This window comes from Microcaecilia unicolor, chromosome 13, assembly GCF_901765095.1.
Source record: "Microcaecilia unicolor chromosome 13, aMicUni1.1, whole genome shotgun sequence".
Classification (NCBI taxonomy): domain Eukaryota; kingdom Metazoa; phylum Chordata; class Amphibia; order Gymnophiona; family Siphonopidae; genus Microcaecilia; species Microcaecilia unicolor.
In genome coordinates this window covers 57,104,708-57,131,182 of record NC_044043.1, presented here as the reverse complement: position 1 = coordinate 57,131,182, position 26,475 = coordinate 57,104,708, and the positions used below count along the sequence as shown (strand labels likewise).

General features: G+C 47.1%; 2 protein-coding genes across 6 annotated transcripts in view; one reads left to right on the top strand and one right to left on the bottom strand.

Annotated features, from left to right (window-relative positions):
* Window positions 1-13,571, top strand: part of ANKRD13B (ankyrin repeat domain 13B) — a 131,370-nt gene extending 117,799 nt beyond the window's left edge. Inside the window, exons 13-15 of one of the 2 annotated variants that reach the window (XM_030186043.1) lie at window positions 6,549-6,709; window positions 7,115-7,191; window positions 13,015-13,571. In XM_030186043.1, coding sequence (XP_030041903.1) covers window positions 6,549-6,709; window positions 7,115-7,191; window positions 13,015-13,207 — 431 coding nt within the window. In that variant the 3' untranslated portion in view covers window positions 13,208-13,571. The remainder of the gene's footprint in view (window positions 1-6,548; window positions 6,710-7,114; window positions 7,192-13,014) is intronic. The other variant, XM_030186045.1, reaches the window with a different exon arrangement.
* A 3,103-nt stretch (window positions 13,572-16,674) lies between these two features.
* Window positions 16,675-26,475, bottom strand: part of CORO6 (coronin 6) — a 70,915-nt gene continuing 61,114 nt past the window's right edge. For all 4 annotated transcript variants that reach the window (XM_030186046.1, XM_030186048.1, XM_030186047.1 and 1 more), the window contains 4 exons: window positions 25,164-25,309; window positions 20,864-20,921; window positions 20,311-20,541; window positions 16,675-18,601 (listed from right to left, as the gene is read on the bottom strand). In XM_030186046.1, the coding sequence (XP_030041906.1) occupies window positions 18,479-18,601; window positions 20,311-20,541; window positions 20,864-20,921; window positions 25,164-25,309 (558 nt within the window). In that variant the 3' untranslated portion in view covers window positions 16,675-18,478. The remainder of the gene's footprint in view (window positions 18,602-20,310; window positions 20,542-20,863; window positions 20,922-25,163; window positions 25,310-26,475) is intronic.

Genomic DNA, 26,475 nt, shown 5'->3' with positions numbered 1-26,475 from the left:
ATTTGCATACAGTGGAGGTAGTGAATGCAAATCCCTCTCATGAATATTCATTGTGGATATCCTGAAAACCTGACTGGCTGGGGTGCCTCCAGGACAAGGTTTGGGAACCACTGTATTATGCTGTTGTATTATTTATGCTTATTGTAAATAGTTTTAACCTTTTTTATTATTATTATTCTAAACCACTTTAAACTTTGTGTGTTAAGTGGTATATCAAGTAAATAAATCAAATGTACTATGTGGAACAAGTTAGTAGGGAGCAGTTATCTATTCCTTCTAATAGTCCTGGGACTGAGGACACTGCATCAAATCAACTGGTTGCAGATTTCAGATAAAATGTAAGACCATATTTTTCTGTTGATGCACAATCACACCATGGATAGGTTCAGGAATCTAGCATAGCTGGTTTAAAAAAAAAGATTTGGTCAATTGCCCAAGAGGACAGATCCATTAATATCCAGTAGCCAGACAGATATGGGAACTGGAACCTCTTAGGTCTGGGAGTGACCTCCCCGTTAGGATCTGCCGAGTGCTTGGACCGTGGACCAGTGGTCTGACCCAGCTTGGCGTTTCTTAGGTTCTTAACTTCTCTTTATTATTTAACAAGGGAAAGTGAAAGTTCTTCACATCTATTAAGCAATCTGGCAATGCACTTGGATTCACTGAATTAGCACTTCCCCTACTGTACAGCTGTATCATCTATTTCTTCATCTAGTTTTCAATAACCCCTTTTCCATAAATGCTCAAAGCAATGTACACACTCTCCAATATCTTTTTTCCTCTAAAATCTTCTCCTTGCTTTTCAATTGATTTAGCACCATAGCTGTAATTACATCTGCTGGTAAAATGTTCTGTGACTGTTGCAGCTCGAGTAAAACAACCTTCTTATGCAGGTACAGAAATCTATTAGCCTGTAATAAATGAACAGAGAGAGAGTCATCTGTTTACCAAAGGAAGAGCAAAAAACAAAAATCATCATCAGTCAGAAAATAGAGACCCAGGAGGCCATAGACAAGCAAACATCAGCAGGAGAAAGGCAGGGCAATGAGACAGGCACAGGCTGAAACTGAGAAGTACATTACCTGCTCAATAGAGGTAGGAACACAACATAAGTACATAAGTATTGCCACACTGGACCAGAAGAGAGGTCCATCAAGCCCAGTATCCTGTTTCCAACAGTGGCCAATCCAGGTCACAAATACCTGGCAAGATCCCCAAAAAAGTTCAATACATTTTATGCTGCTTATCCCAGAAATCAGCAGTGGATTTTTCCCCAAGTCATTTTAGTAATGGTCTATGACTTTTCCTTTAGGAAACCGTCCGAACCTTTTTAAAACCCCGCTAAGCTAACCGCCTTTACCACATTCTCTGGCAACGAATTCCAGAGTTTGATTACACGTTGAGTGAAGAAAACTTTTCTCCAATTCGTTTTAAATTTGTAACTTCATCGCATGCCCCATAGTCCTAGGAGCCAGATTCATTAAACTTCTGTATGAGGGAGGCAGTATATAAAAACAAAATAACATCATAGCTAATTTTGGGGTCCTTTTGCTAAGCTGTACTAAAACGTGGCCTTTAGTGCACCCTTGTGCAGGTTTTTTCCACACGTTAAGGCCATTTTTATCACAGCAGTAAAATGGCCGATTTTCCATTTCTTGTATTAATGGCCATGCTCTAATGCTGCCATTAGCTTGTGACTATTAGAAAAAATTAGCATGTATGCACTTACTGACACCTATTTTGTAAGTTGTAAGGGCTCATGTACTAATCCTATGCTAATCAGTTAGCGAGAGGTAATGTAATTGTGCTGAGCAGCGCAGGAATGCCCCTTCGCCATTCCCCTCCAGACACACCCCCTTCAACTTAAAAAAACAAACTTTTGTGTGCGCAGATTTGGAACTTACTGCAGGATGGCTGAGCATCTCCCACTGTAAGCAATTTTAAGTTGTAGTAGGTGTGGATTAGCTCTAACTGCACCTTAATAAAAAGGCCCCTTTGTTCCTATAGACCCAGAAACCAGGACCTAGAACCTTCCACCGTTCAGCTGGGCTGCTGTTTTTTTTTATTTTTGGTAGTTTTCTTTTTCTCTGGCCAAAAAGGGGGTCAAATGAAGGTTGTACCCATTGAGGGAACCCCTACAGATTTTAGTTGTGTGTGTGACTGACGGACATGCTTGGAGATAACCTCTGAGACTAGGCCCAGGCAGCATCATGGCATTTTCAGGCTTGCCCCTGACATCACCAAGCCCAGAACCTCTCTGCCCCCAGTAAAGACTTTTCAGCCCAGCGTGGTGTCTTGAGACACAGCGTCGGGTTTATGAAGGTTGGACGTGGAGAGGGTGAGTAGATTTGACATGCCAGATTTAGATTTTATTCAACAAGATTTTAACACAAATCTCTTCTGAAGAGGTTCAGAGCCAAATTCTGAGGTGAGTTAACCACAAATATGGAGGATTAAAGTAATTTTGAAATTAGGAAAGCTCACTCATCAAAAGTACTGAACAGGGGCGGACTGAGAGTGGTCTGGGCCCCTGGGCACTGAGGGTGGTCTGGGCCTCCCGCCCGGCCGCCACCCAACATCCCCTCTACTGCCACGCTGGTGCCCCCACAGTTGACGCCTCCGCTGCCCCAGTCCTAACTCAAGGGCTCTGGTGGTCTAGTGGTCTCTGCAGGGGGGAGGGGGAGCATGTTCTTTCCTGCCCGCTGCGCTGCCGCTATTCCCCTGCCTGCCGGCACCACTGTGTTTTCAAAATGGTGGCTGAGATTTCCCAAGGTTGTCTCACGGGTCTCAACAATCTCGCAAGACTTCCACACAGAGTCTCAGCTGCCATTTTTAAAGTACAGCAGTGCTGGGCATGGGGAATAGCAGCAGCACAACAGGCAGGAAAGAACATGTTCCCCTCCCCCATTGCAGAGGCCACCTTTAAAGGAAGGACCAGGGAGGGTTGTAGTGTACGGCGGGCATCCGGGTAGAGCCTCGGGGCCCTCGGGCACTGCCAGGTTGCCCCTGGTACTGAAAACTGCATTTTCTGATTTAAAGACTCATGTACTTCTGCTCAAGAAACTGAGGTGCCCAAAGGCTCAACAAACGTTAAAGATTTGAGACATTTAATGTGAGCAAGTGCAAGGTGGTGCATGTGGGGAAAAAAGAACCCGAATTGTAGCTATGTCATGCAAGGTTCCACGTTAGGAGTTACGGACCAAGAAAGAGATCTGGGTGTCGTCGTCGATAATACACTGAAACCTTCTGCTCAGTGTGCTGCTGTGGCTAGGAAAGCGAATAGAATGTTGGGTATTATTAGGAAAGGTATGGAAAACAGGTGTGAGGATGTCATAATGCCGTTATATTGCTCCATGGTGCAACCGCACCTTGAGCATTGTGTTCAATTCTGGTCGCCGCATCTCAAGAAAGATATAGCAGAATTGGAAAAGGTGCAGTGAAGGGCGACTAAAATGATAGCGGGGGTGGGACGATTTCCCTATGAAGAAAGACTAAGGAGGCTAGGGCTTTTCAGCTTGGAGAAGAGACGGCTGAGGGCAGACATGATAGAGGTATATAAAATAATGAGTGGAGTGGAACAGGAGGATGTGAAGCGTCTGTTCACGCTATCCAATAATACTAGGACTAGGGGGCATGCGATGAAACTACAGTGTAGTAAATTTAAAACAAATTGGAGAAAAGTTTTCTTCACCTAACGCATAATTAAACTCTGGAATTTGTTGCCGGAGAACGTGGTGAAGGTGGTTAGCTAGACAGATTTTAAAAAGGGGTTAGACGGTTTCCTAAAGGACAAGTCCATAAACCACTACTAAATGGACTTGGGAAAAATCCACAATTCCCGGAATAACATGTATAGAATGTTTGTACGTTTGGGAAGCTCACCAGGTACACCCTTGGCCTGGATTGGTCGCTGTCGTGGACAGGATGCTGGGCTCAATGGACCCTTAGTCTTTTCCTAGTGTGGCTTTACTTATGTACTTATGTAGTGAAAGAAATGAGGTGGCCCCTTTACTAAGCTGCAGAAAAACACTAACTCGTGCAAACTCAACTTAAAATGCCTTTACCACGGGATTTTATTTTTGTGCGCTAGGGACAGGTTGGGGCAGAGAGTAGGCATGTCCTGTGCTAATTGGTTAACACAGCTACATTGCTACGCACTAACCGATTAGCACGTGATTAGCGCATGAGTCTTTACCGCCTACAAAATAGGTGGCAGCAGGGGCTCATGTGCTAATGGCCATGCACTATTAGGAAAATTAGTGCATGGCCATTAAAAACAAAAAGAAATAGAAAAAAGTGGCATTTTACCCATGCAGTAAAAATGGCCTTAGCTACGGGAATGACCCTGTTTTCTCATTGCAGACTTTATCAGTGTCTTTTGTGTGTATGAAAGTTTGGTGCAGAAATGGGGAGCACTGCTTTTGGGTATGAAAATGTGATTATAATCTGACCTCTCTTGGGCAAGAAAAAAGAAACTCCTAAGCAGGAGACTGGGGGCTTTTCTTATGACTCAGTAGTTTCATCCTGTTCCCTTGGTTCTCCATCTCAATTGTAACCAGCCCCCTGCCATAACATAACTAGCCTCGTGAAAGGCCTCAGCTGGTGGCTCACACAGATCCTGTAATCATGGACCTTAATCTAGCCGCTAGGACCTATGTGTAACCTTTGCATTATGACCAAGGGCTGTGAGTGTTGCCTTTGTGGATTACGCAGGCCTGGATATCTCAGGGAACAGAAAACCCAATCCAGGGATCAAACTGAGGCACAACACTACCACTTGAAGCTTTTTCAACTGGAACCCAATTTAATTCACTGGCCTTGTAAGTGGAGGATTAAGTGCCACAGGCTTCTCTGTGTTTTCTGGGTCAATAGGCAATTCGGCAGCATGAGAAGGGGGATGTTCTGGTCAGGTTTGTCCAGTCAGCTACACAGGCCAATTAGGAGGACTTACAGTGTCAACATTGACATGGCCTATTGCCTGCCCATGTTAGCTTCAGGCCCCATCAAAAAATGTATCCTGGCTGTGCTACTGCCTTGAATTTGATTCTGTTTTGGATACTCACTTAAGTTTAAAATTTCTCTGTGTTGTTGAAGTTGAAAATGTTTAGAACATAAGAATAGCCATACTGGGTCAGACCAGTGGTCCATCTAGCCCAGGGTCCTGCTTCCAGCAGTCGCCAATCCAGGTCAGAAGTACCTGGCAGAATCCCAAATAGTAGCAAGATTCCAGGCTACCAATCCCAGGGCGAGCAGTGGCTTTCTCCATTTCTATCTCCATAGCAAACTATAGATTTTTCCTCCAGGAACTTGCCCAATCTTTTTTTTTTAAACCAAATATGGTAACCACTGCTCCACATCCTCTTGAAACAAGTTCCAGGGCTTAACTATCTGAAAAAAATATTGCCTCCTATTTGTGCTGACAGTTTGAGAATTCCCTCTGTTAGCCCACTAATTTTATCCGTGAGTGTGCCATTAGGACTGGAGATAATGGGCACAGAAAATAGACAATGAGTAGAGAAACAGCTTCAAACAATATGTAGTAACAGGCAGTTCAACAAGGAATTCACACAGTAGTGCACTAAACTGAAACATCGTATTACAGAGCTGCCAAGTTACCCATTCCAGGAGGGAGACTTTTTGACCGGTACTGGTTTTGAACTTACATCCCAAAGCAGTGTAGTATTTGTAGTCCATGATTCTACCCATTGAAAGCAGTGTTGCAGGTCCCATAATGCACCAGGATGAGGTTGGAAGAAATCCAGAACTGGCCAAAAGGTCTCCCTGCTGGAATGGGTAACTTGGCAGTTCTGGTATTTAACATTTTGGGAATAATTCTAAAAAAGAAAGGTGTCACCATTTAGACACCAAGAGTGACGTATGTGTGCCCAGATGGTTTAAGACTTGTGACTGTCCAGTAGGATGCTTCTTTTTTTTGGTCACTTTTGTAAACATTCCCCTACAAGATCTGGATAGGACCCTCCTAGCCTCTTCACTCATTTGCAGAGATTTCATTGGCATTCCTCTAACACCTCATTTACCTCCTACGTCAGCCCATTCTCAACCATTTCATTCATCTCCTTAGACTTCAGTAGCCCCTCCCCCCCACCCCACACACAATCTAGGTCATTCACTCCCAGAAGTTTAAGCGACACCCAGTGGCGTAGCGAGGGCGGCTGACACCTGGGGCGGGTCGCTGCTGTGCACCCCCCCCTCGGCGTGCGCACCCCCCTCCCCCGGAGTGCATTATTACCACTGGCGCTCCGCCCTGCCGAGTGCACGTCGTCACTGGGAGCTGCATCGGCTCCATTGGTTCCCTGCTCTCTCTGCCCCGGAACAGGAAGTAACCTGTTCCGGGGCAGAGAGAGCAGGTAACCAACGGTGCCGACATCCCTCAGCGGCGTGCACCCGGGGCGGACCGCCCCACCCCACCGCCCCCCCTTCCTACGCCACTGGTGACACCCTGTTCCAGTTATTTGTATTCCTCCTATTATTGTAATACATATTTGGGGGAAACCCTTGTACTAGTGACATCTTTCTGTTGTCCCCAGCTTCCTGCCGCGGGTGTGAGATGGACCAGGCCTTGTTTGAGATCCCTCGGGGATACAGTGTGGTCAGTAGACACCGGGACAGCATCAGGGAAGAGGAAGATGACTTGCTCCAGTTCGCCATTCAGCAAAGCCTGCTGGAAGCGGGCAGTGAATATGACCAGGTGGGCTGTGGTGCCCTCTGGTGGGGACTCTAGGAACTGCACAAATAACCAGACAGGGGCATCCAGAAACAATTATTGTTTTTTGTTTGGGGGGGGGGGGGGGGGAGGAAGGGGGCAACTTTTAACATGTATGATACTAGGCTCCTCATTGCCTCTTCCTTCCCTCCCCCTGATCCCCCACCAAATTAAAATTAAGCATAGCGTTCCCCAAGTCCCAGCAACTGGAGAGATGCAGAGCCTGCGCTGAATCAGAAAAGTGCAGCAGTCAACAGCAGCACTTGAGCCACTGATATGAGCATGTTCACAGCGCTGGTGTCGATGGCTCAGGTGCTGCTGCTGACTTGCATGCTTTGGCTACACCTCTGGACAGGCATACACAATTTTGTCCCCTTCTGTTCTTTGCAGGTGACCATCTGGGAAGCCCTGACCAACAGTAAACCTGGGACGCATCCACTGTCTCATGAGAATAGGAGGGGAGAAAGGTTAGTAAAATCTACAGCAGCACCATGAAAGCAAAGGTCCCAAACCAGCATACTCTACAAGGTCTATGGGCTTTCCTTTTCTTTTCCCCTCATCTTACAGAGGAATGTAGTGAGGTGTTTAGATCAGAGAGAAAGGAACTGCTATAAGCAGAGAACAGCTCAGTGCACACAGGTGCCAGCAGACATCTCCCATAAGACGATGCTAACAGATGTCACTCCAACCCTGCAGAGTAGCCTAGTGGTTAGTGTGGTGGACTTTGATCCTGGGGAACTGAGTTTGATTCCCACTGCAGCTCCTTGTGACTCTGGGCAAGTCACTTAACCCTCCATTGCCCCAGGTACAAATAAGTACCTGTATATGCTTTGAATGTAGTTGCAAAAACCACAGAAAGGCAGTATAGCAAGTCCCATTTCCCTTTCCCTAGTTGAGATTCTACATGGAATGTTGCTAGTGGAGGAGTAGCCTAGTGGTTAACGCAGTGGACTTTGATCCTGGGAAACTGAGTTCAATTCCCACTGCAGCTCCTTGTGACTCTGGGCAAGTCACTTAACCCTCCATTGCCCCTGGCAAAAACCTCAGAAAGGCGGTATATCAAGTCCCATTTCCCTTTCCCTAATCCAGTACAGAGACCCTCACACACAGTTCTGCCAATGCATCTCACACCTGATACTCTATATAGGGGCTCATTTTCAAAGCACTTAGACTTACAAAGTTCCATAGACCAGGGTTTCCCAACTTTTTCCAAGCCAAGTACCCTATAAGTTTAACAAGTATCAACTGTGTAGCCCTTCCCCTCCCCCATACCTTTTTAAAGCTGTCTTAGAGAGGTTGCTGGCATCGACTCACAATGCTCTGCCTGTGCCCACAGGGAGCTTTCTGTCTGACCTTCCTGCCCACCTATGCGGAAACAGGAATTTGCATCATACAGAAGGCTCCAGTGTCAGCACGTGCAGCGCACTGTTGCTGCCCCGCTTCTGGCAACCTCTGTAAGACAGCTTTGAAAAGGTATGGTGGTGTGGAGAGAGGAACGGAGGGATGGATGCCATCGCGCTTGAGATTTTTTGTTTTTGGCCAGGAGCTGCACACCGTGTACACCCTAGGGAGGTCTCGTGTATCCCTTTTGGTACGCGTACCTCGTGTTGGGAAACTATGCCATAGACTACTATGTAACTTTATAAGTCTAAGTGCTTTGAAAAGAAGCCTCCACATCTCCCGCTCTTCATTCACACAGCTGTGTACTACACCCCCCTGCTATTCAGGTCCTTTGACGCTTACACATAGCTCTGCCATTACAACATCTGTTATTCATACTGCTACTCAGCTCTCGGCTACACCCCCTGCTAGGTGGCAGTGGCAGGAATTTTTCATAGGCTGCTCTGCCTCCGGCACCGACCTCTTCTCCCTATTGCAGCCCACCCCCTTGACATAATTTCCTGTTTCCTCAGAGGCGGGACATAGTAGAGCAAAAGGTCTGTTGCCGGCGGCAGGGAAACCTATGGGAATTGCTGCTGGTACCACTGCTGCATTTTGGAAAAGAAAAAAAAGAAGGAAAACGCAAGGAAGAGGGTTGAGTAGGGAAGAAGGGAAATGCCAGACCGTGGCAGGGACAGGGAGGCATCTCATCCATGCCTCAGGCAGCAGATTGCCTTGGGCCACCCCTGCACAGGCGTTTCCAGCAGCCATTTTCCAATTGGAACCAACATGGGCGGAGAACTTGCTGCCACTGCAGCTTTTTACATTGTGGAAGTGAAAAATGAAGCACAGGAAGAATCAATCGCTTGCATCCTAAACTATTCTCCTAATGCTCTTCCACTCCATTTAATTTTCCTTTTTTGGACCAAAAAGCAAAGTAAAGGAGCATCAAGTCACACGCTTCCTTTGCCATCTTCCCATTCAGCTTCATCCTTCCAGTATAAAGTAAGAGCTGACCACTTTCCAAAACACTGTTCAAAGTGCCACAGGATACCTAGAGTCAATGATGTCTTAGAGATACAAGGATGGTGTGGAGATGTTTCATCCAGAAGATGTGAGGAAGTATCGAGGCAGCAAGATAACACTTGAGCTTGGATTCTGCCAGAGTGTTTCTGTACAGAATTGTTGAAATTTTGAATTGAAGGAGGCAATTGTCTGTGCCAGGACACTCATAGCGTTGCTTGATTTGATGGACTGCAGTGCAATATGTTTGGATAGGTCGAGATACAGGTATGGTCAGAGAAGTAGCCTAGTGGTTATTGCAGTGGCCTGTAAACCATGCAGGTTCAAATCACCCTGTAGCTTTGAGGAAAGGCTAAAGAAGGAAGTGCTCTTCAGCTTAGAAAAGAGATAGCTGAGGGGGGGGGGGTATGATTGAGGTCTACAAAATACTGAGTGATGTGGGATGAATAAAAGTTAATCAATTTTTCACTCTTTCAAAAAGTACAAAGTCTAGGAATCACTCAATGAAGTTACATGGAAATACTTTAAAAACAAATAGGAAGAAATATTTTTGCACTCAACAAAAGGTTAAGCTCTGGAACTCGTTGCCAGTGGATGTGACAACAGCGGTTAGTGTATCTGGGTTTAGAAAAGGGTTTGGAAAGGTTCCTGGAGGAAAAGTCCATAGTCTACTATTGAGATAGACATGAGGGAAGCCACTGCTTATCCTGGGATTGATATCATGAAATGTTGCTATTATTTGGGTTTCTGCCAGGTACTTGTGAACAGGATTGGCTACTGTTGGAAACAGGATACTGGTCTAGATGGACCACTGATCTGACCCAGTATGGCTATTCATATGTTGCTATGTAGCTTGTACCTGGGTAAATGCCACCCACCAGGGCCAACCACTGGTTTTTAGCAATGCTGTTTGGATAAATTCCAGCGGCGGCCTTATAGCCAGTAATTTAGCATCAGTATGTGAGAAAGGCACTGACCACAATGTTTAAATATTAGGGTGAGACAGCAGAGCAGATCATGACATGACCTTCTTTAAACCTCTGGATGTATACAGATTTTCATCTGTCATTAACATAGATGAAAGATAATGTCAACAGTACTCACTGGTTCCTGTTTTGAATGGAAGGTAACAGAAGTTCATATTGCTGTGAGGGGCACCTTAGGCTCTGAAATCTAAGAGCCAAGGGAAGGGCAGGGAGTCCCCCAGGTTCTATCAGTCATCAATATTTAAGGACTGGGGATGGGGTGAATCTGCCTTTGGACCTAATAATTGTAGAGACCTGTCCCCTTCTCTTGCACTGCTGAGTGGCAGACATATAGTACACATGGATGGACAGGCAGGGCCGCCGAGAGCCGGGGCCGGGACAAGACCGCCCCTGGGGCCCCCCCCCCCACCCGAGGTCACGTCACGCCCTGCCCCCCACCCGAAGTCGCCGGGCCCCCCTCCACCCGAGGACGCGTTGCGCCCCTTCCCACCCGAAGTCGCTGGGCCCCCCCCTCCACCCGCTGCCGGGCCCTCCGAACTAACCTGAAGCGCCTTCACGTTCGCATCGCAGCAAGCAGCATCAGCAGGGCAGACCTCTCCTTCCTTCTGTGCCCCGCCCTCGCGGACTTTACATCAGGCGAGGGCGGGACACGGAAGGAAGAAGTGGCCTGCCCTGCTGCTTGCTGCGATGCGAACGTGAAGACGCTTCAGGTTAGTTCCGGGAGCTACGGAGGGCGGGCCGGACTGCTGCGGCGCCGGTCCCCCCCTCTCGGCGGCCCTGTGGATAGGGCAGGATTAACCCTTTAGTGGGAGCCAGATAAATAATTGCATTGCCACCTCCACCCCCACCCCCACCCTGCCCTCGCCATGATAATATAGATAAACGTTTTAAAACATCCACAGATTGAATTCTCCATAATTCCAACTGCAAATGAAAACTGACAGAGGAGAAAGCAGCAGGTGAGAAGTGCTGTTCAGCAACCCCTCTCCTCCCACCTGAGACCACTGGACAATAGACCAACCTCTATAAGCAGGGATGGCTCTGATCTTCATTACCACCTCCCCTCCACCCCCCCCCCCCCTCCTTCCCACCAGCAGCTGACATACCAAATGAAAAACCTGCCTTGGGAGCTCTTGAATTAGCACACATAAACAGTTGGGCTGTAGGTCCTGCCCTGTGTATAGATCTGTGCAGTGGCGTACCAAGGGGGGGGGGGGCAGTGGGGGCGGTCTGCCCTGGGTGCACACCGCTGGGGGGTGCCGTGGCACGCGCCTGTGGGCTCTGAGTTCGCTACGCTAACTTCGCTGGTTCACTGCAGCTCCCTCCCTCTGCCCCGGAACAGGTTACTTTCTGTTCCGGGGCAGAGGGAGCTGCAGCGAACCAGCGAAGTTAGCGTAGCGAACTCGGAGCCGACAGGCGCGCGCCGCGGCACCCCCCCCCAGCAGCGTGCACCCGTGGGGGGGTGTCATTTTGCCGGGGGGGGGGAGGCGCAGCACCCGGGGGGGCGCATCGGCGATCCGCCCCAGGTGTCATCAAGGGTAGGAACGCCACTGGATCTGTGCTGTGACCACAAAGACAATCTCATTCTCCTCTGGAGAGTTTTGCTGGATTCCAGTAGTGTAGGGAGGAATTTCTCCCAAGAGGGGCAAAATAATTGTTTGCATGACCCAACAGAGCTTTCTATGCAGCGGGTAATAATAAGAAGGGTGATATTGTTGAGAATCCGGTGTGGGGCGGGGTCAAATGCCCTTCTTGCTCCATCTCCACACCCGTGCTGGGTTCTGTATTTTTCATGCACATTCTGGCTTATTTTGGGGGTACTTTCCATGTTGGTTTCACAATTGTTTCATGCTTGACTGACATTCTCTTGCTGGCATTAACTACCATTTTCAATTCTTTCTTTTTTTTTTATTCATTCTGTTATTTGCTATACTGCCATTTGAAATATAAAGTATCATCAGAGCAGTATACAAAAGTCAGAAAACAAACTGAGGACATGACAACAATTAAACACCACCACAAACAAGAGATACAGTTTTCTTTGCCAAATATTCTTCAGAGCAGTAATTCCTTTATTTTCAGGCACTGTGCTTTATAAATTCCACATTCACGGGACCCAGCTCCCGGACAGAAACCCAAGTCCAGTCCTGGCTTTGTCTGTCTCTGCTGGTACATTCTGGGATATGCAGTGTTGATTTCACATGCAGAGAACTACAGAAGCTGCTGGGTACCTGGGGCAAGCTCAACACTGGGATCAGGGTCCCTCTTATATCAAGTCTTTCTTTAATGCAGGGGTTTTCAACTCAATCCTTGCACACACCCACCTAATCAGGTTCCCAGGACATCCACAATGAATATGCATGAAATAAATTTGTATTCACAGCCTCTATTGCATTCATATCTATCTCTCTCATGCATATTCATTACAGATATCCTTAAAATCTGTCTGGCTGAGTGTGGAAAGGGGATTGGATTTCATATACTGCCTTTCTGTGGTTACAATTTAAACAGTTTACATATTATATACAGGTACTTAGTTTGGGGCAGTCACTTAACCCTCTACTGCCAGAGTAACAAGGAGCGGTGGTGGGAATCAAACCCAGTTCCCCAGGTTCTCAGGGCACCGCACTAACTGTTGGGCTACTCCTTCACCAAAGCAGGGGTTCTCAACCTATCCTGTGTCCCCCAGGAGTGGATTGAGAACCCCTACTTTAATGGAAGCACTGAATTGACAGCAGTCTCTAAGGCAGGGTTTCTCAACCCCGTCCTCGGGACATACCAAGCCAGTCAGGTTTTTAGGATATCCAGAATGAATATGCATGAGATAGATGTACATACCAAGGACTTGGTTGAGAAGCACTGTGCACATACAGAGAGCTCATGGTTTGTCTTTCCTCACAGGACACCCCAGCGCATGGCTCCAGCAGTGCCTCAGCCTCGCAGCCCTCCTCAGCGAGTCTTCGCCAATTACGATCAACAGTTGCGCCTAGCAATGGCACTCTCAGCGAAGGAGCAAGAGGAGATAGAGCAGAGGAAGCGGCAGGAGGAGGATGAACTGCAGCGAATCCTCCAGCTCTCCTTAACTGAAAAGTAGAAGCCCGAGCTTGGCAGGAACCCTGTCCAGCTCACTACTGAACCATGTCGCTCTCAGGATAGAGCACAGGGGCCACCGAGCCCAAGCAAGGAGCCTGAAAAGGAAAGCATCTCAGGCACTGGTTTAGATTGTGGTGTGGGTGGGGAGGGTGCATAAGGGGTCACTGGTACAACCTTTGGGCACTATCTGCCCAGTTCCCATTGGCAGAACCTCCAACTGGACAGAAGGATAATTAGGTTATACCCCTGCGGCTCTCAGCTTCAGACTCCCTGACTCCTAGAATGGCCTGGCTTTCAGAGTAACCAGTAAATAAGTGTAGCTTTGTCTGATAAGGCCCAGTGATATCACTGAATAGCTCACACTTGGTGCAGCAGAGGCCCACAGCTCAGAGCTCTTGAAGGCTCATGGATGCCCTTCTTTCAATCAGTACAAAGTTGGCAGCTTATGCTTCACTTGTGTTGATGCCCTGGTCTAACATCTAGGCTAAGATGCAGCCGTCAGCTCCCTCTCCTCCCGTCTAAGCACATTCCTCAGAGAGAAAGCACATGTCCCTAGTGGCTGATGGAGCTACCTCTTTTCCCATGCTGTAGAGCCACTAGGCTAGCAACATACAGCATGGCAACTGTTAGCACAGAAATGAATGGGAGGAAAAGGAATAACACAATTAACTGCTAACTTCCCTCCTCCCATCCCAGGCCTGTAGTGGCACATCACCTTTAGAATGGTGAAAATACAAGGCCAGATCCTCCCACTCACCCCAGTACCTCTGAGATACCCCTTTCCTTCTCAGCCCATTGTTCCAAGGCTAGGAGACCCAAGTTTTCCCACTCACCTCTTCATCCTTAGGGCAGAGAAAGCCCTAAGGTCAGGCCCGTTTGTTAAGGAGAAATTAGACCTTACCTACTAATTTTCTTTCCTTTAGTTCCTCCAGAACAGAGGCTCATTTTAGGGGCAGCAAGGTCAGACCTCCCCAATCATCCCTTCCCTCAGCACAGCAGGACCAGGCCTCTGCACCCCATCTCACCCCTTGTAAGACAGTCTCCTTCCCCACTTACCCCCCCCCCCCCACCGTTACCCCTAGGACAGGAGGATCAGACCCTCCAGCTCACCTTGTCACAGATAAAACAAGCCCAATCCCTGAAGCAGATAGCCCAGAAAAGGTTAGCTGAGGGCTCCTCAGCAGAACTCCACCTGCCGCACAGACTCCTGGCAACGTTTACAATGAATGGTGCTATTATTACCCCCACAAATGAACTTCAGACCAGCAAATGGTGATGAAAAGAACTATTCTCTGGAGTTTGCTAAGTGTCAGGCTTCCATCTGCTTGTGATTTGAGTGCACAGTTTCACATTGTTAACCAAAGACTGGGACCTAAACAACTAGATGTTGTTTTAATTTAATTTTGTGTGTTTGTGGAAGGGGGAAATTCCCTCACCAAGCCCTTCTGTGCACAGAGCTGTAGGACCAGGCATATGCAACTCTATAGCCAAGGAGCAAACAATCCAAGAACATAAGGGCTGCAGGTGCATTGATGCCTGTGCTTTTTCTTAAATTAAAACTGAAGACAATATATGCAGTCCAATAGGATATTTAAATATCCAGAAGGAAACAGGGGCAGAGAAAGCAGGATATTCAGATTACAAGAGTGAACAGCTTTGGGACTCCCATATACAGGGCAGCCTCTTGGGCCCAGAGAGGGATGCAAGACCAGCTGCGAAGGGCTGCAAAGTAGGGCCATGTGTGAAAAACAATTGTTCAATGGTAGGGCCGGCTCTGGTCACATCCAGGGCCGCCGAGAGAGGGAGACAGGGGGGACAAAAGTCCCGGGGCCCATGCCTCCAGGGGGGCCCGGCACCGCCGCCGCCTGGCCCGCCCTCTGTCGCCGCCTGGCCCGCCCTCCGTCACTTCCAGAACTAACCTTAAGCCTCCTTTCACTTCGCAGCAAGCAGCGGCAGGTCAGGCCATTCCTTCCTTCCATGTCCCGCCCTCGCCTGACATAACGTCCACGAGGGCGGGGCATGGAAGGAAGGAGGAGAGGTCTGCCCTGCCGCTGCTTGCTGCTGTGAAAGGAGGCTTAAGGTTAGTTCTGAGGGCCCGGCCCGATAGCGGGTGGAGGGGGCCCGGCGACCTCGGGTGGGTGGGCGGCGGAGGGAGGCCTGGCGATCTCGGGTGGGCGGCGACCTCGGGTGGGGGAGGGGCCCGGGGGCGGCCTTGTCCCGGGCCTGGCTCCGGCTCTCGGCGGCCCTGGTCACATCAGTATCATACCAAGGGCGAAGCGATGGGGGCAGTGTGCCCAGGTGCAGGCAGCAAGGGGGTGCAGTTGCGGGGCTGTCGGCTCTGCCGGTCCCTTGTCCCCCCATGACGTTACTTCCTGTTCTGAGGCAGGGGACCGGCGTAGCCGACAGCCGCACAAATGCTCTTTGTGCACCCCCTTGCTAGAAGGAAGGGTGGTGGGGGTGATGTGCTTCAGAGGGTGGGAGTGGTGCACCTTGGGGAGGGGGGAGCAGCAGCAACCTACCCTGGGTGGCAAGCAAGCTAGGTACACCACAGGGTCACATATAACAATGCTTATTTGCTTCAAACTCAAGGCCATATAATCAGAGGGTCCCACTGATTGGTGTTTTCGGAAATTCTTAAAAATAAACGTGATTATAAGGTGTGAAAGTGCATCCCTGTCTGCTTTGCTAAAGCCAGTGGGTCTTGCTTTCTTGAGTATTTGTGGAGTCACTTTGGATTGCTGACATCTGAATTTTTTTGGACTCGTGTGGGAAAGTGTCTTTAATTTAGCAATAACCTTCCTCCAACACCATGTATTGATTGTGTCTTATTTTAAGGAGTTATTCCAAAAGCTGGCATGGATGTGCTTTTTGCTCCTACAACCACATGCCTGTTTTCAGTCAAAATAAAAACAAGAAACATGACCCTCTGATTGGGCATCCTGGGATTTGAAGCACATGTGTAATACCTATAATTGTACATGAATGTCCCAAAACATGTTTACTGTTGCCATCTCACTATTATGTCACTAAGCCACTGTTTCCTTTGCTACAAAAATACAGGCAACAAGTTCTTTGTAATTCTCCATCTTCTTACGGTCAGGAAGTAGCAAAAGAAGCGACCACAACTGTTGAGGTACCTTGTGTTGAAAAATTAATTACAGCTCAAGAACACAAATAAAAGAAAAAAATATATATATAATTCATTGGGATTTTTTTGAGTATTGGGCGAGGCAGTGGCGTAGGAAGGAAGGGGGCGGTGGGGCGGTCCACCCCGGGTGCACACCGCTGGGGGGTGTCGGTGCCTCGCTGGTTCCTTGCTCTCTCTGCCCCGGGGGGGCAGAGACAGCAGGGAACCAGCGAAGCGCCGACACCCCCCACTGGCGTGCACTCGGCGGATTGGCTCTCCCGCCCACCCCTCACCGCCTTCCAGGTATGTTCTCGGGGGGGGGGGGGGGTTGCGCTCCGGAGGGTGCACCGCGCTGCACCCGGGGGGGGGGGTGCACAGCGGCGACCCGCCCCGGGTGTCAGCTGCCCTTGCGACGCCACTGGGGCGAGGAACCCCCTATTTGTGAGTTTCTGTGTAGTGCATGAGATTCTGCATATGCATAGCTGAACCTGGAATTCCGCTTCAGATCTGCTGAGGTTAATGGTTAAATATCCCTTTGCACACATTCATTTACTGCATTGTGACAATAGATTACAAAGCATAGAATGTGTTTATGTTGTACATGTCAGCACACAGATAGGATAAATAATTATTTTAGTTAACCCACAGATACCACAGAAATTATACCCTGGGCAGTGTATTCTGTTTTCACTCTATTGTAAATATGTATATTATTCACTAAACAGAGTGAAAACTATAAGAGGGAAGGAATCAAGAATTTTCTAAGCCTAAAGCTTAGCGAGAGCATAATTTTTAAAAATATTAGAAGTTGTATTTACCATAGAGAGGCTTGGAGGAGTTGGTTAATGGTTAGAGCAGCAGACTGAGAACCAGGAAAGCCAGGTGCAAACCCCAGTGACTCTCCCTGTGATCCTGGGCAAGTCACTTAACCCTGTTGCCTCAGGTACAAGATTATGAGCCCTCCCAGGACAGGAAAACACCTGGTATACTTGAATGTAACTCACGTGAACTACCAAGAAAGATGTAAGCCAAATGCAAAGGTGCACAGAGCTATGGGAAAGGTTAATATCACTAACTCCTAGCCCCCTGCCGGTAGACATGTAGTCTCATTTTCTTGATAATTAAAGGAGACTACAAGTTCCAGAATGCTTTGCCGTGGGGATGAGCATTTCCAAATCAGGTTGAGCCTAAAGAGAGGCACCAAACTGGAGGGGAAGGGAATGCAGTGCATAAATAATGGCTGGAGAAGATTCTGGGGAATGAGGGAAGTGTGAAATTCCAGTGATCATGAGGGGAGAAACCCAAGGCGACTGGGTGAGAAGCAAGACCTCTGGGGATTAGGGGAAATGAGAGACCCCAGAATCTCACAGCTAGCTGACCTGGAAGATACTTGAGATGACGAATGAAAAATGTAGTTCCAATTCTATTCTATTTTAGGGTTCTCTTGTCTTTGTTATCGTAAAATAAACCTAATTTCTCAAGGAGTTCTGGAATAAATATATAAGGCTGGCACAGAGAGAATCTTCTTCCCTTCACTTTATGGACCTTCTCTAGGCATCCAGTCTGCCCAGGGCCCTGCCAGGCCTTCCAGCAGCCACAGCGCCCCCTCCTCCCACCTGCAGGTAGGGGAGAGGTGGGGGGCTGCTAGACAATGAGTCTCCGTGTAAATTCTAATGCACATTTTGTTCAGTCCAGGAATGAAGAGTCGCTTTCTTTTCATGTATGAATCCCAGAGAGACAATGACATACTCCAGTTACACTAAGTCATGGAGATGCATTTTGGAACTTGTGAGGGGTTGATTTTAGAGATGCACTGAAGATTCGGGAAATTAGGCTACTTTTCTTCAGGTTTACACACTAGGAAAGCAGGAACCACAGCCAGCAGGACCAGAGCTTAGCAAGGCAACGTAACTAAAATCCAGGAACCATCTTGCATATGCTAACCTATGCACAAGCCAGCAGCCGATGACTGGAGAATCCAGAGCATCAAACCCAGTCCATAGGTCCAAATGATTTCCTGAGGTCTTCATTTTGATGTAAAGTGGGTGTCTGTTTTTCTCACTCTGGAGCCAGAGTCAGTCCACTTGGTTGCTTAGACTGTGTTCTGCTTCTTTTTGGTGCTGCAGTGGCAGATGAAGAACGGCTTTAACTGGTGCCATTGGTAAACTGGGACAGTTTGTTCTCCAGGTCTGAGATTCGCTTCTCTTGTGCCTGGACTGTTTCTCGCAGGGACTTTATCTCCTCCAAGAGCTCCTCCAGGATTGAGCGCTGTGGCAGAGGAGGAAGAAGGGAGACATTTAAAGGCAGGAACAGGCCTGGGGACATCACAGGGTTAGGAGAAGAGGGAATAATGGGGAAAGATAGGTGGAGAACCCCCTCCCCCCTCCACAGAGAAAGGGAAAAAGAGTAGGGTTACCATATTTGCCCTGACAAAAAAAAAAGAGGATACCAATAGCCACGCCCCTCTCCACCATGCTCCTTCCTCACCCTCACACCCTCTGTCACACCCCCCACCCCCACGCCACACAGTCACCTTGACGACCTCGCCAAAGAAAGCCATCCCCTTCTATATATTTCCCTCCCCTCAATTTTTCCCAGCCTCCCTCCACCCACCTTTTTTTTTTTACAGCTCCCTCACCCCCTACCCTCTACCCATATTCCCCCTCCCCTACCTTATCGTGCCCTGGTGGTCTAGTGGCCTCTTTGGGGCAGGAAAGGACCACACTTTCTTGCCCAGCGATGCCGTTGCCCGCTTGCTGCCGGCTCCGCTTCAAAATGGCTGCCGACACTTTAAGTGGTGACCTTGCAAGACTTCTGGAAGTCTCACGAGGCTGCCGCTTGAAGTCTTGGCAGCCATTTTGAAGCGGTGCCAGTAGCAAGTGGGAGACTTACTTGTCCTCTTTTTGAGGACACTGGGGGATGTCTGGGTGGGAGTTTCCAGCCCACCCATTTGTCCACAAACCCGGACAAATGGGCAGGCTGGAAAAACCTGCCCGGACATCCCACAGTGTTGTCAAAAAGAGGACATGGCCGGGTAAAACCAGACATATGGTAACCTTAGGAAAGAGGTAGAAACAAGGGGATGGGGGGGGGGGGGGGCATTACTGGCCAGACAGCGGTGAGAGTTCAAGTCAAGGTTCATTTATGCAATTCAGAAAAATGCCATGGGCCCAATATTCAAATAGCCTGTCAGCATCAGAAGGTGTTTCAGCCAGTGGTGCTGAGCATTTTGTTGACCGTCACTGGCATTATGTGTCGGGCCATGTCCGAGCTTCAGCACTGAATTTTCGGGTTTGCGGAGCTGGCTAACACATAGCTGGTTAAGTGCAACATTCAGCGTTTAACCAGCTAAGTACTGACTCCACCCCTAGACTGCCCCCAAAATATCCAGTTGTGTGTTAGGTGCTAACCAGACATTTTCAACAGCACTAACCGGTTAAGTGAAGCTGGAGATAATTGGTTAGAACCAAACAAGCAATTTAACCAACCAGAAGCCATTTCTGGCTGGTTAAATTGCTGTGAATATCAACCTGATGATTTTTATGCTACCCCTTTGCCTTCCCTTAACCCCATCTTCCAGTATATGCATACGGTTTGTATTTTTTTCCTATGGAGGACTAGTCTACAAGTCAAATTATGGGTATAACTGAGGCAAATAATAAATAAATAAGAAGAGACCCAGTCCATATCAACACTAATCATCTACAGTTTTTTTTTTTTTTTTTTTTAAATAGTTTTCATGTGTTCACACCTGGCAGTAGTTCCATGATTTTAGAAATGTGGATTTTAAAGCTATTCTTTGCATCCTCTTAGTTTGGAAACATAATATCATCCCGAGTGAAGCCATGCTCAGATGTATTAAACAGGACAGCACCAGGGCCCAGACTTTGCTTTTTATTCATTTCAAGAAAAAATAGCCTAAGGGGAAAGCCTCTGAGTGAGCTCTCACCGTACTCAACGCTGCAGACTCAACTCACCGATAAGCTTGTGTCGCAGGTGGAGTAGCTCCGTCGAGGGCCTTGTGGAGGTCTCTTGTCCAGTATGTTTTTCTTAGTGACCTTGAGTTCCCTGTTCTTCAGAGGAACGTAACCATCTCTCAGGGAGATAAGCAGAGGACCAGCGTCCTTTCCTGATGCCCACTCCTCTGCCTCCAGTGCTGGCTCTGGGCCTGCCGTATCTGGGTAGAGGTCATCTTGGAAGAGATCTGACTACAGAAACCAGGCAGAGATTGGGACATTACAGTGCTGCAGAAACCCCAAATCCTCCAAACCTGCAGGGTGTCCAAGGATCTAGAACAGTGCTAGAATCTGCAGGATCTAGAATCTGCAGAACTCCCTCAGTCTAAGCGATATACGCGCCTGCCCTCCCCATAGACTAGGGGTTCTCAACCCAGTCCTTTCGACACACCCAGACAGTCAGGTTTTCAAGATATCCACAATGAATATGCAGGAAACCTCCCTTGTATGCAACATGTATGTTGAAGGAGGAAACAAAATAAAATTCTTAACATAACAAAAAGAATACTATTACCTTTCGTGGTACTGTCATCACAATGGGTTCACATTTCCTTTCATGTAATTTGTAAAATCTGTGGGAAACCCAGAAAGCAATTGAAGCCAAAATGAATTATTGCACTTCCCATGTAAACCCAGTGCATTTTATCTAACGAAAAAGGTGCCGGTACTCAAATGCCAGGCCACCCTTCAGGGTTGGGGTGATCACTGAGGGACCCACCCCACAATACCCAGGCCCCCCTGAAACCAGTCACAGAATATATGACAAGGCAGAATTGGTGTGTAGAGCCTGAGGTTTTTCATTAAAACTTGGGGACCAGGGGTCAATTTTAGCAGACAATGGAAAAGGTGCCGGTACTCAGTATCCCCAAGTACCCCCTCAAAAAAAGCCCTGGGTAAACCTGTATAACAGAGGAGAAATACTCATATGCCAGCTTCACAAATGAGCTAAGAAAGGCAGAGCATGGGGGAGGTGGGGATGAGAGGGTCCTTTTGGGTACTGTGCAAGTGAGACATCACCTGAACACTGAATATATACTGTACCTACAGAGACAGGACAGCAAGATGGGCAAACTGCAAGGAAGCCTGCAACTCTGCTCTCTTTAACCACCCAGAGGAGTTTTCTTTATAGAGACAGTAAGAACACGACAAATCCTTCATTTTATGGGTGAATTTTATCTCATGTTTTCTTTACAGATAGTAAGTACATGACAAATCTTTCATCTTATGGGTGGATTTTATCTCATGAGAAGAGAATAAATCACCTGAAAGGATAACTTCTCTTTAAAATAACACAATATACCAGATCTATTCCCAGGGAAATGACAGCTCAGATGTTCTTAAGGAATGCCATGTGCTGCATGGGTACTGAAGGAATGGAACCACTGAACTGAGGATGGGGATCCCTGCAGAGCCTTACAAACATTCATACAACTCGACAGAGAAATGAGGAAGACCTGGAGGTGGATTTGTAAGACTGAGAGGAATCAAGGAGCAATATTTGGGGAGAAATGTGAAACAGCAGAAACGCATGCCAAGTACTTTGGGCAGTGTTCACAGAGGAAGAGTTTGAAGGAGGACTGCTGACAGTTGCCAAGGGATTATATCAGTGATATAGCTACCATTGAGTGATATCCACAAAGAGTCAGAACTTCTTAATCTTTACAGATGACATTCAATGAGGTTTCCTGTTCATCCTGGGGTCCTTGATGTGTGGGTACTTAATAGCTGTCTTTCAGATGCAGTGCAATGGTCAACCTCCCTCCCATCGCCTGTAATTTAACTCAGAAAAGTCATATGCCATACGAGCTACTGGTAGAAACAATACTTTGATTGTAGGATACCCAACAACTTCATCTAACTTTGCAAATACTGGTAGTTATTGTTAATGCAGATCTTAATATGGATTTTCAAGGTTAATTCAGTGTTTATGACTCCTTGCATTGCGATGGATTGATTATTTATTTATTTATTTACCATCTTTATGAAGAGATTCACTCAAGGTGATGTTCAGCAGGTACAGCTTGACATCAAACTCACAATTTTGTTAACAGCGTAACAATAGTAAAATGACCAAATATAAATACAATCAATGAGGTAAACTTGGAAATGGATCAGATCTATTAGGCCATTTTTGGATAAAGCATTCTTGGTAAAACTGATTCATGTGTTAGCATCAGCTTTATTTATAACTACCATGGTTTATGCAATGAGCTTTGGTTTTCATCCCCAAGGTAAGTGCAGGATGTTCACAATATGGCAATAAAGATTTGATCATGTTACACCACTGTTTGTAGAAGATCACAATACCAGTGACTTTTAATTCAAGTTTAAAATTCTAGCCTGGGTTTATACTGTTCTACAACTGGGACGTCCATACCCTCTTGGGGCTTTGCTTCCTTATACTCCTACACGAGTGCTGCATTCCCTGATGATAATCTTGTAATGTCTGCTTTAAATGGTGCATGTTGGGAAAGAACTTGGCAGACAGCTTTTTGCACATTGGCGCCATTGTTATGGACCGCTATTCTGTGGCACGGAGGTTTGGAGCCTTCTCTAGCTAGGTTTTAAACCAGTCTTAAAGCTTGTTTTGTTCAGGCCTTTCGACTTTGAACAGGCTGTTTATTGTCTGGTCAGGTAGGCCTATAATATAGTTTCTTTTTCTTTTTAATATGAACTGCATTTTTGTTTTTAGATTTTATATGTTTTCTACATTGATATTACTAAATATTGTGAACTGCAGTTTCCTGATGTTCCCAAATTCAGTTTTTTTGGGCTTTCCCCCTATTTCTGAGAGAATAATCCTCTTAGATTCCAGCTTTCATCTTCCAATTAGTACATAAAGCTGCTGGGGGATAGGGACAGAATAATTAACAACTGAAGTACTGGGGATTGGGGGCTAGCAGGAAGAGAAGAACCTGCATGGGGTAGGATGGGGTGCAGAGGAAGCAAGAATAAGACCGTACATTGGGCAGAGAGGGAGGGAAACCTACATAGGCTGGAGGGGGGGGGGGGACAGCAAAAGAGAGACCCTATGTGGAGGGAAATGGAGAGGCGACCTACATGGAAAGGGGAGGGGAAGGAGAGCAAGAGTGAGACCTGGATGGGATGGGATGCAATAGCAAGAGTGAAACCTACATGAGTTGGTGGTGGGAGGGGACAAAGAGAGCAATTGACATGGGTTGCAGGAAGGAAGACTAGTTTGGATGTGAAGAACAGGGCGAGGGAGATTGTTCATTGGATGGTGGTAAGGGGAAAGGGGAGAGAGGCTGTATCTGAGATGGGGTGGGTAGAATGGTGAGGGGGAGATAAGGACAGGTAAAGGGTATTTGGGATGGAAGCATGAAAGATATTGGACTAGAGACAGGGCAGAGTACATGTGATAGAGACAGCTTGAGTTGGTAAGAGAATGATGGAAGAAAACAGATGAGGGCTGAGAAAGGGTGGGGAATGAAAACTAAGTAACAGGTGACAGAAGGAAGAATGAATGGATGGATGGGGAATGGAAAGACTGTGGAGTAGGCGAGAGAAGAGAACAAGAGATACTATAGATCAAAGCCAGAGAGATATATGAGAGGAAATGAAGCAAACAGGAGAGTGAAGAAACATAAAATGGAACCCTGTCCTGTCCTGCATAGACTCCAGATTTAATTTTCTGTATAGAAGACTTGGTTGAATGATGCCATCAAATAATTGTCATATTAGCTTTACTGGGTGGTTGTAACTGGCTGGGGGTTTATTTATGCATAGAAGACCCTTGGGACTTTTTCTTGTGTAGTTTATACAGCTGTTTTAAAGGTGATGGGACTGTATTGTGGGAGTCAATTTGATGTGTAAAATTGTCACTCTAGTTTGCCCCCTGTAAATATTGTCTAGAGATATCACTGTTAATATGGGTCCATTGCTCAGATAAACTGTGTTTGTTAGGGAGAGAGGAGGAAATGGGAAAGTGACAAATTCAAAGTAAGGAGAGCAATTCCACACTCCCCTCCAGTTGGAGGGAGTAGAGAAAAATCTGTATATCCCCACCCCACTAATCCACTTAAGAATGTTACTATTTTCGCAGGCTTCTATTGGCCTTACATCCCATCCTACTCTCTAAGGTTCCTCAGCATTACATCGTAATTTGGAGGGGGGTGGGTAACATTTCTAAACTACACATGGGTTTTCAAAGGGAAACTTCCAGCAGTCATAGGATCCAACTTTTCAAACTGATTGGGGGTGATAAACCCAATGGAAATGGCCCTAGTGAAGGAGTTTGCTCAATATTGGGAGTGCTCAAGCAACCACAGCACCCGAACATAGTCATAGAATTTGTTCAACATTGGGGGTGCTCAAGCATCCACAAGACCCACAGAGCTGGCTCCTTTGCCTGCAGTTATCCTTTGGAAATTTGGGCTGGCAGGGGATAATGCGTGCTCTGAAACTGAGACAGCGTCAGGATTTTCAAAATGAAACCCCTGTGTACAATTTCACTCTCCCAATCTAATCCCAGCCCTTTTTACCCACTCTGAGTGGAGAGGAGGAGGAGGAGATATAAACATGCTTTTTACACAGGTAAACACCAGTTCACCTACCAAATGAGTTCTAAAAATTGTCCCCTTTATACTTATCGCTAAGTACCTATTCTGAGAAAGAGGTTGGAATAATCAATGTGTCAAGGGGTCACCCGCCTCAAATGCCATCTCACTACATCAGTTGTTTCCACATTAGCACTTCATCCACCCTCCCCCCCCCCCCAGCATCCCACTCCTCTCCAAGCTGTGATGACTTTAGTAGAATTGGGGGAGGGGGAGGGGCAGGCATTACTTGCAGACCTTGCAATCTCACACTTGCTGACATCCAGCCCTCGCTTTGGCATAAATCCCATTCCCCGCTGAGGCTCCTTACTGCTGTATGTATTCAGGTAATGCACATATGGAGGCTCATCTGTTATCTCAAAGTATCGGATGCTACTGTCACCCTGAGGATGAAGGAGGAAGAAAAGCTTTAGCACTTGACCTGAAAAAGAACCATCATGGAACATGAAGCAATCACGTGGCTCCACTCACAATAATAAACAGATAACCAGTTAACTTTAAACCATACGCTAACACCCCCCCCCCTCGCCATCTTTATCCAGATAATTTTGTTGAGTTTGACAGCCAAGAGTTAACACAGTCACCTTCAAACCAAACAATTTATGCAGATAACATCAACATTAATCATGAAACTCATTTAGAATACTGACCCTTATGTTCACGATATTATGCCATAGCCAGGGGCCTACATACAAAATATTTTCTCATTTTGTCTATGGGGAAATGAGGAGTACATAGGATCTGCATTGTCTTAGACCTAACCTAGTTTGACATTTTTGATCATCATTTACTCCTTGGCACCAGTGGAATAGGCATAGGGGGGCCTGGACCCCCCCCCCCAATTTTGGTTTGGGTCCTCCCAAAATTGAGGCGCTGTCTGCCGCTTTGGCTGGTGGAGATCCCAAAGGCCAGCCAGCAGAAGCCCTACTCTGTGCAAAGCTGGGGAAGCCTGGCTGTTAATGGCGCTTTTCCTGGGCTGCCGATGCACTGCCCATTCCCCCCGCACATGCTCGGTTTTTGTTAAACTGACCATGTAAGACAGAGGCCGCCCCTCCCCCCCCATATGTGCAGGGCCGGCCAGCCTCCCTCACACATGCTTAATTTAAAAAAAATCAAGCATATGCCATGGGGGTGGGGGGGGGGGGGAGTGGCCGGTGCGTCAACAGCCGAGGAAAAGCACCGCAGATCTGTTTCTCATAGCTCATTTCCAGGCTAATAATTACCTAGCTAATAATTTTTTTAATCGTCTTTTCATTTAGGAATTCATCCAAATCTCTTTAAACCCATCTTGACCATGTCCTCTGGCAATAGATTCCACAGTTAATTACATGCTGCAAGAAAGAATATTTTTACAATGTGTTTGCAGTCAGCAGGTCATTAGTTTCATGGCGTGTCTTCTTGTATAAGTGTTGTTTGAAAGGTTAAATATCTGATCACTGCTTAATCATTCCACTCGTGATCTCAATCATCTTTTCTCCAAGATGAAGTGCCCTAACCTGTTTAGCCTTTTTTATAAGGGAGTTTTTGAGTCCTAGATCTACTTCTCTGC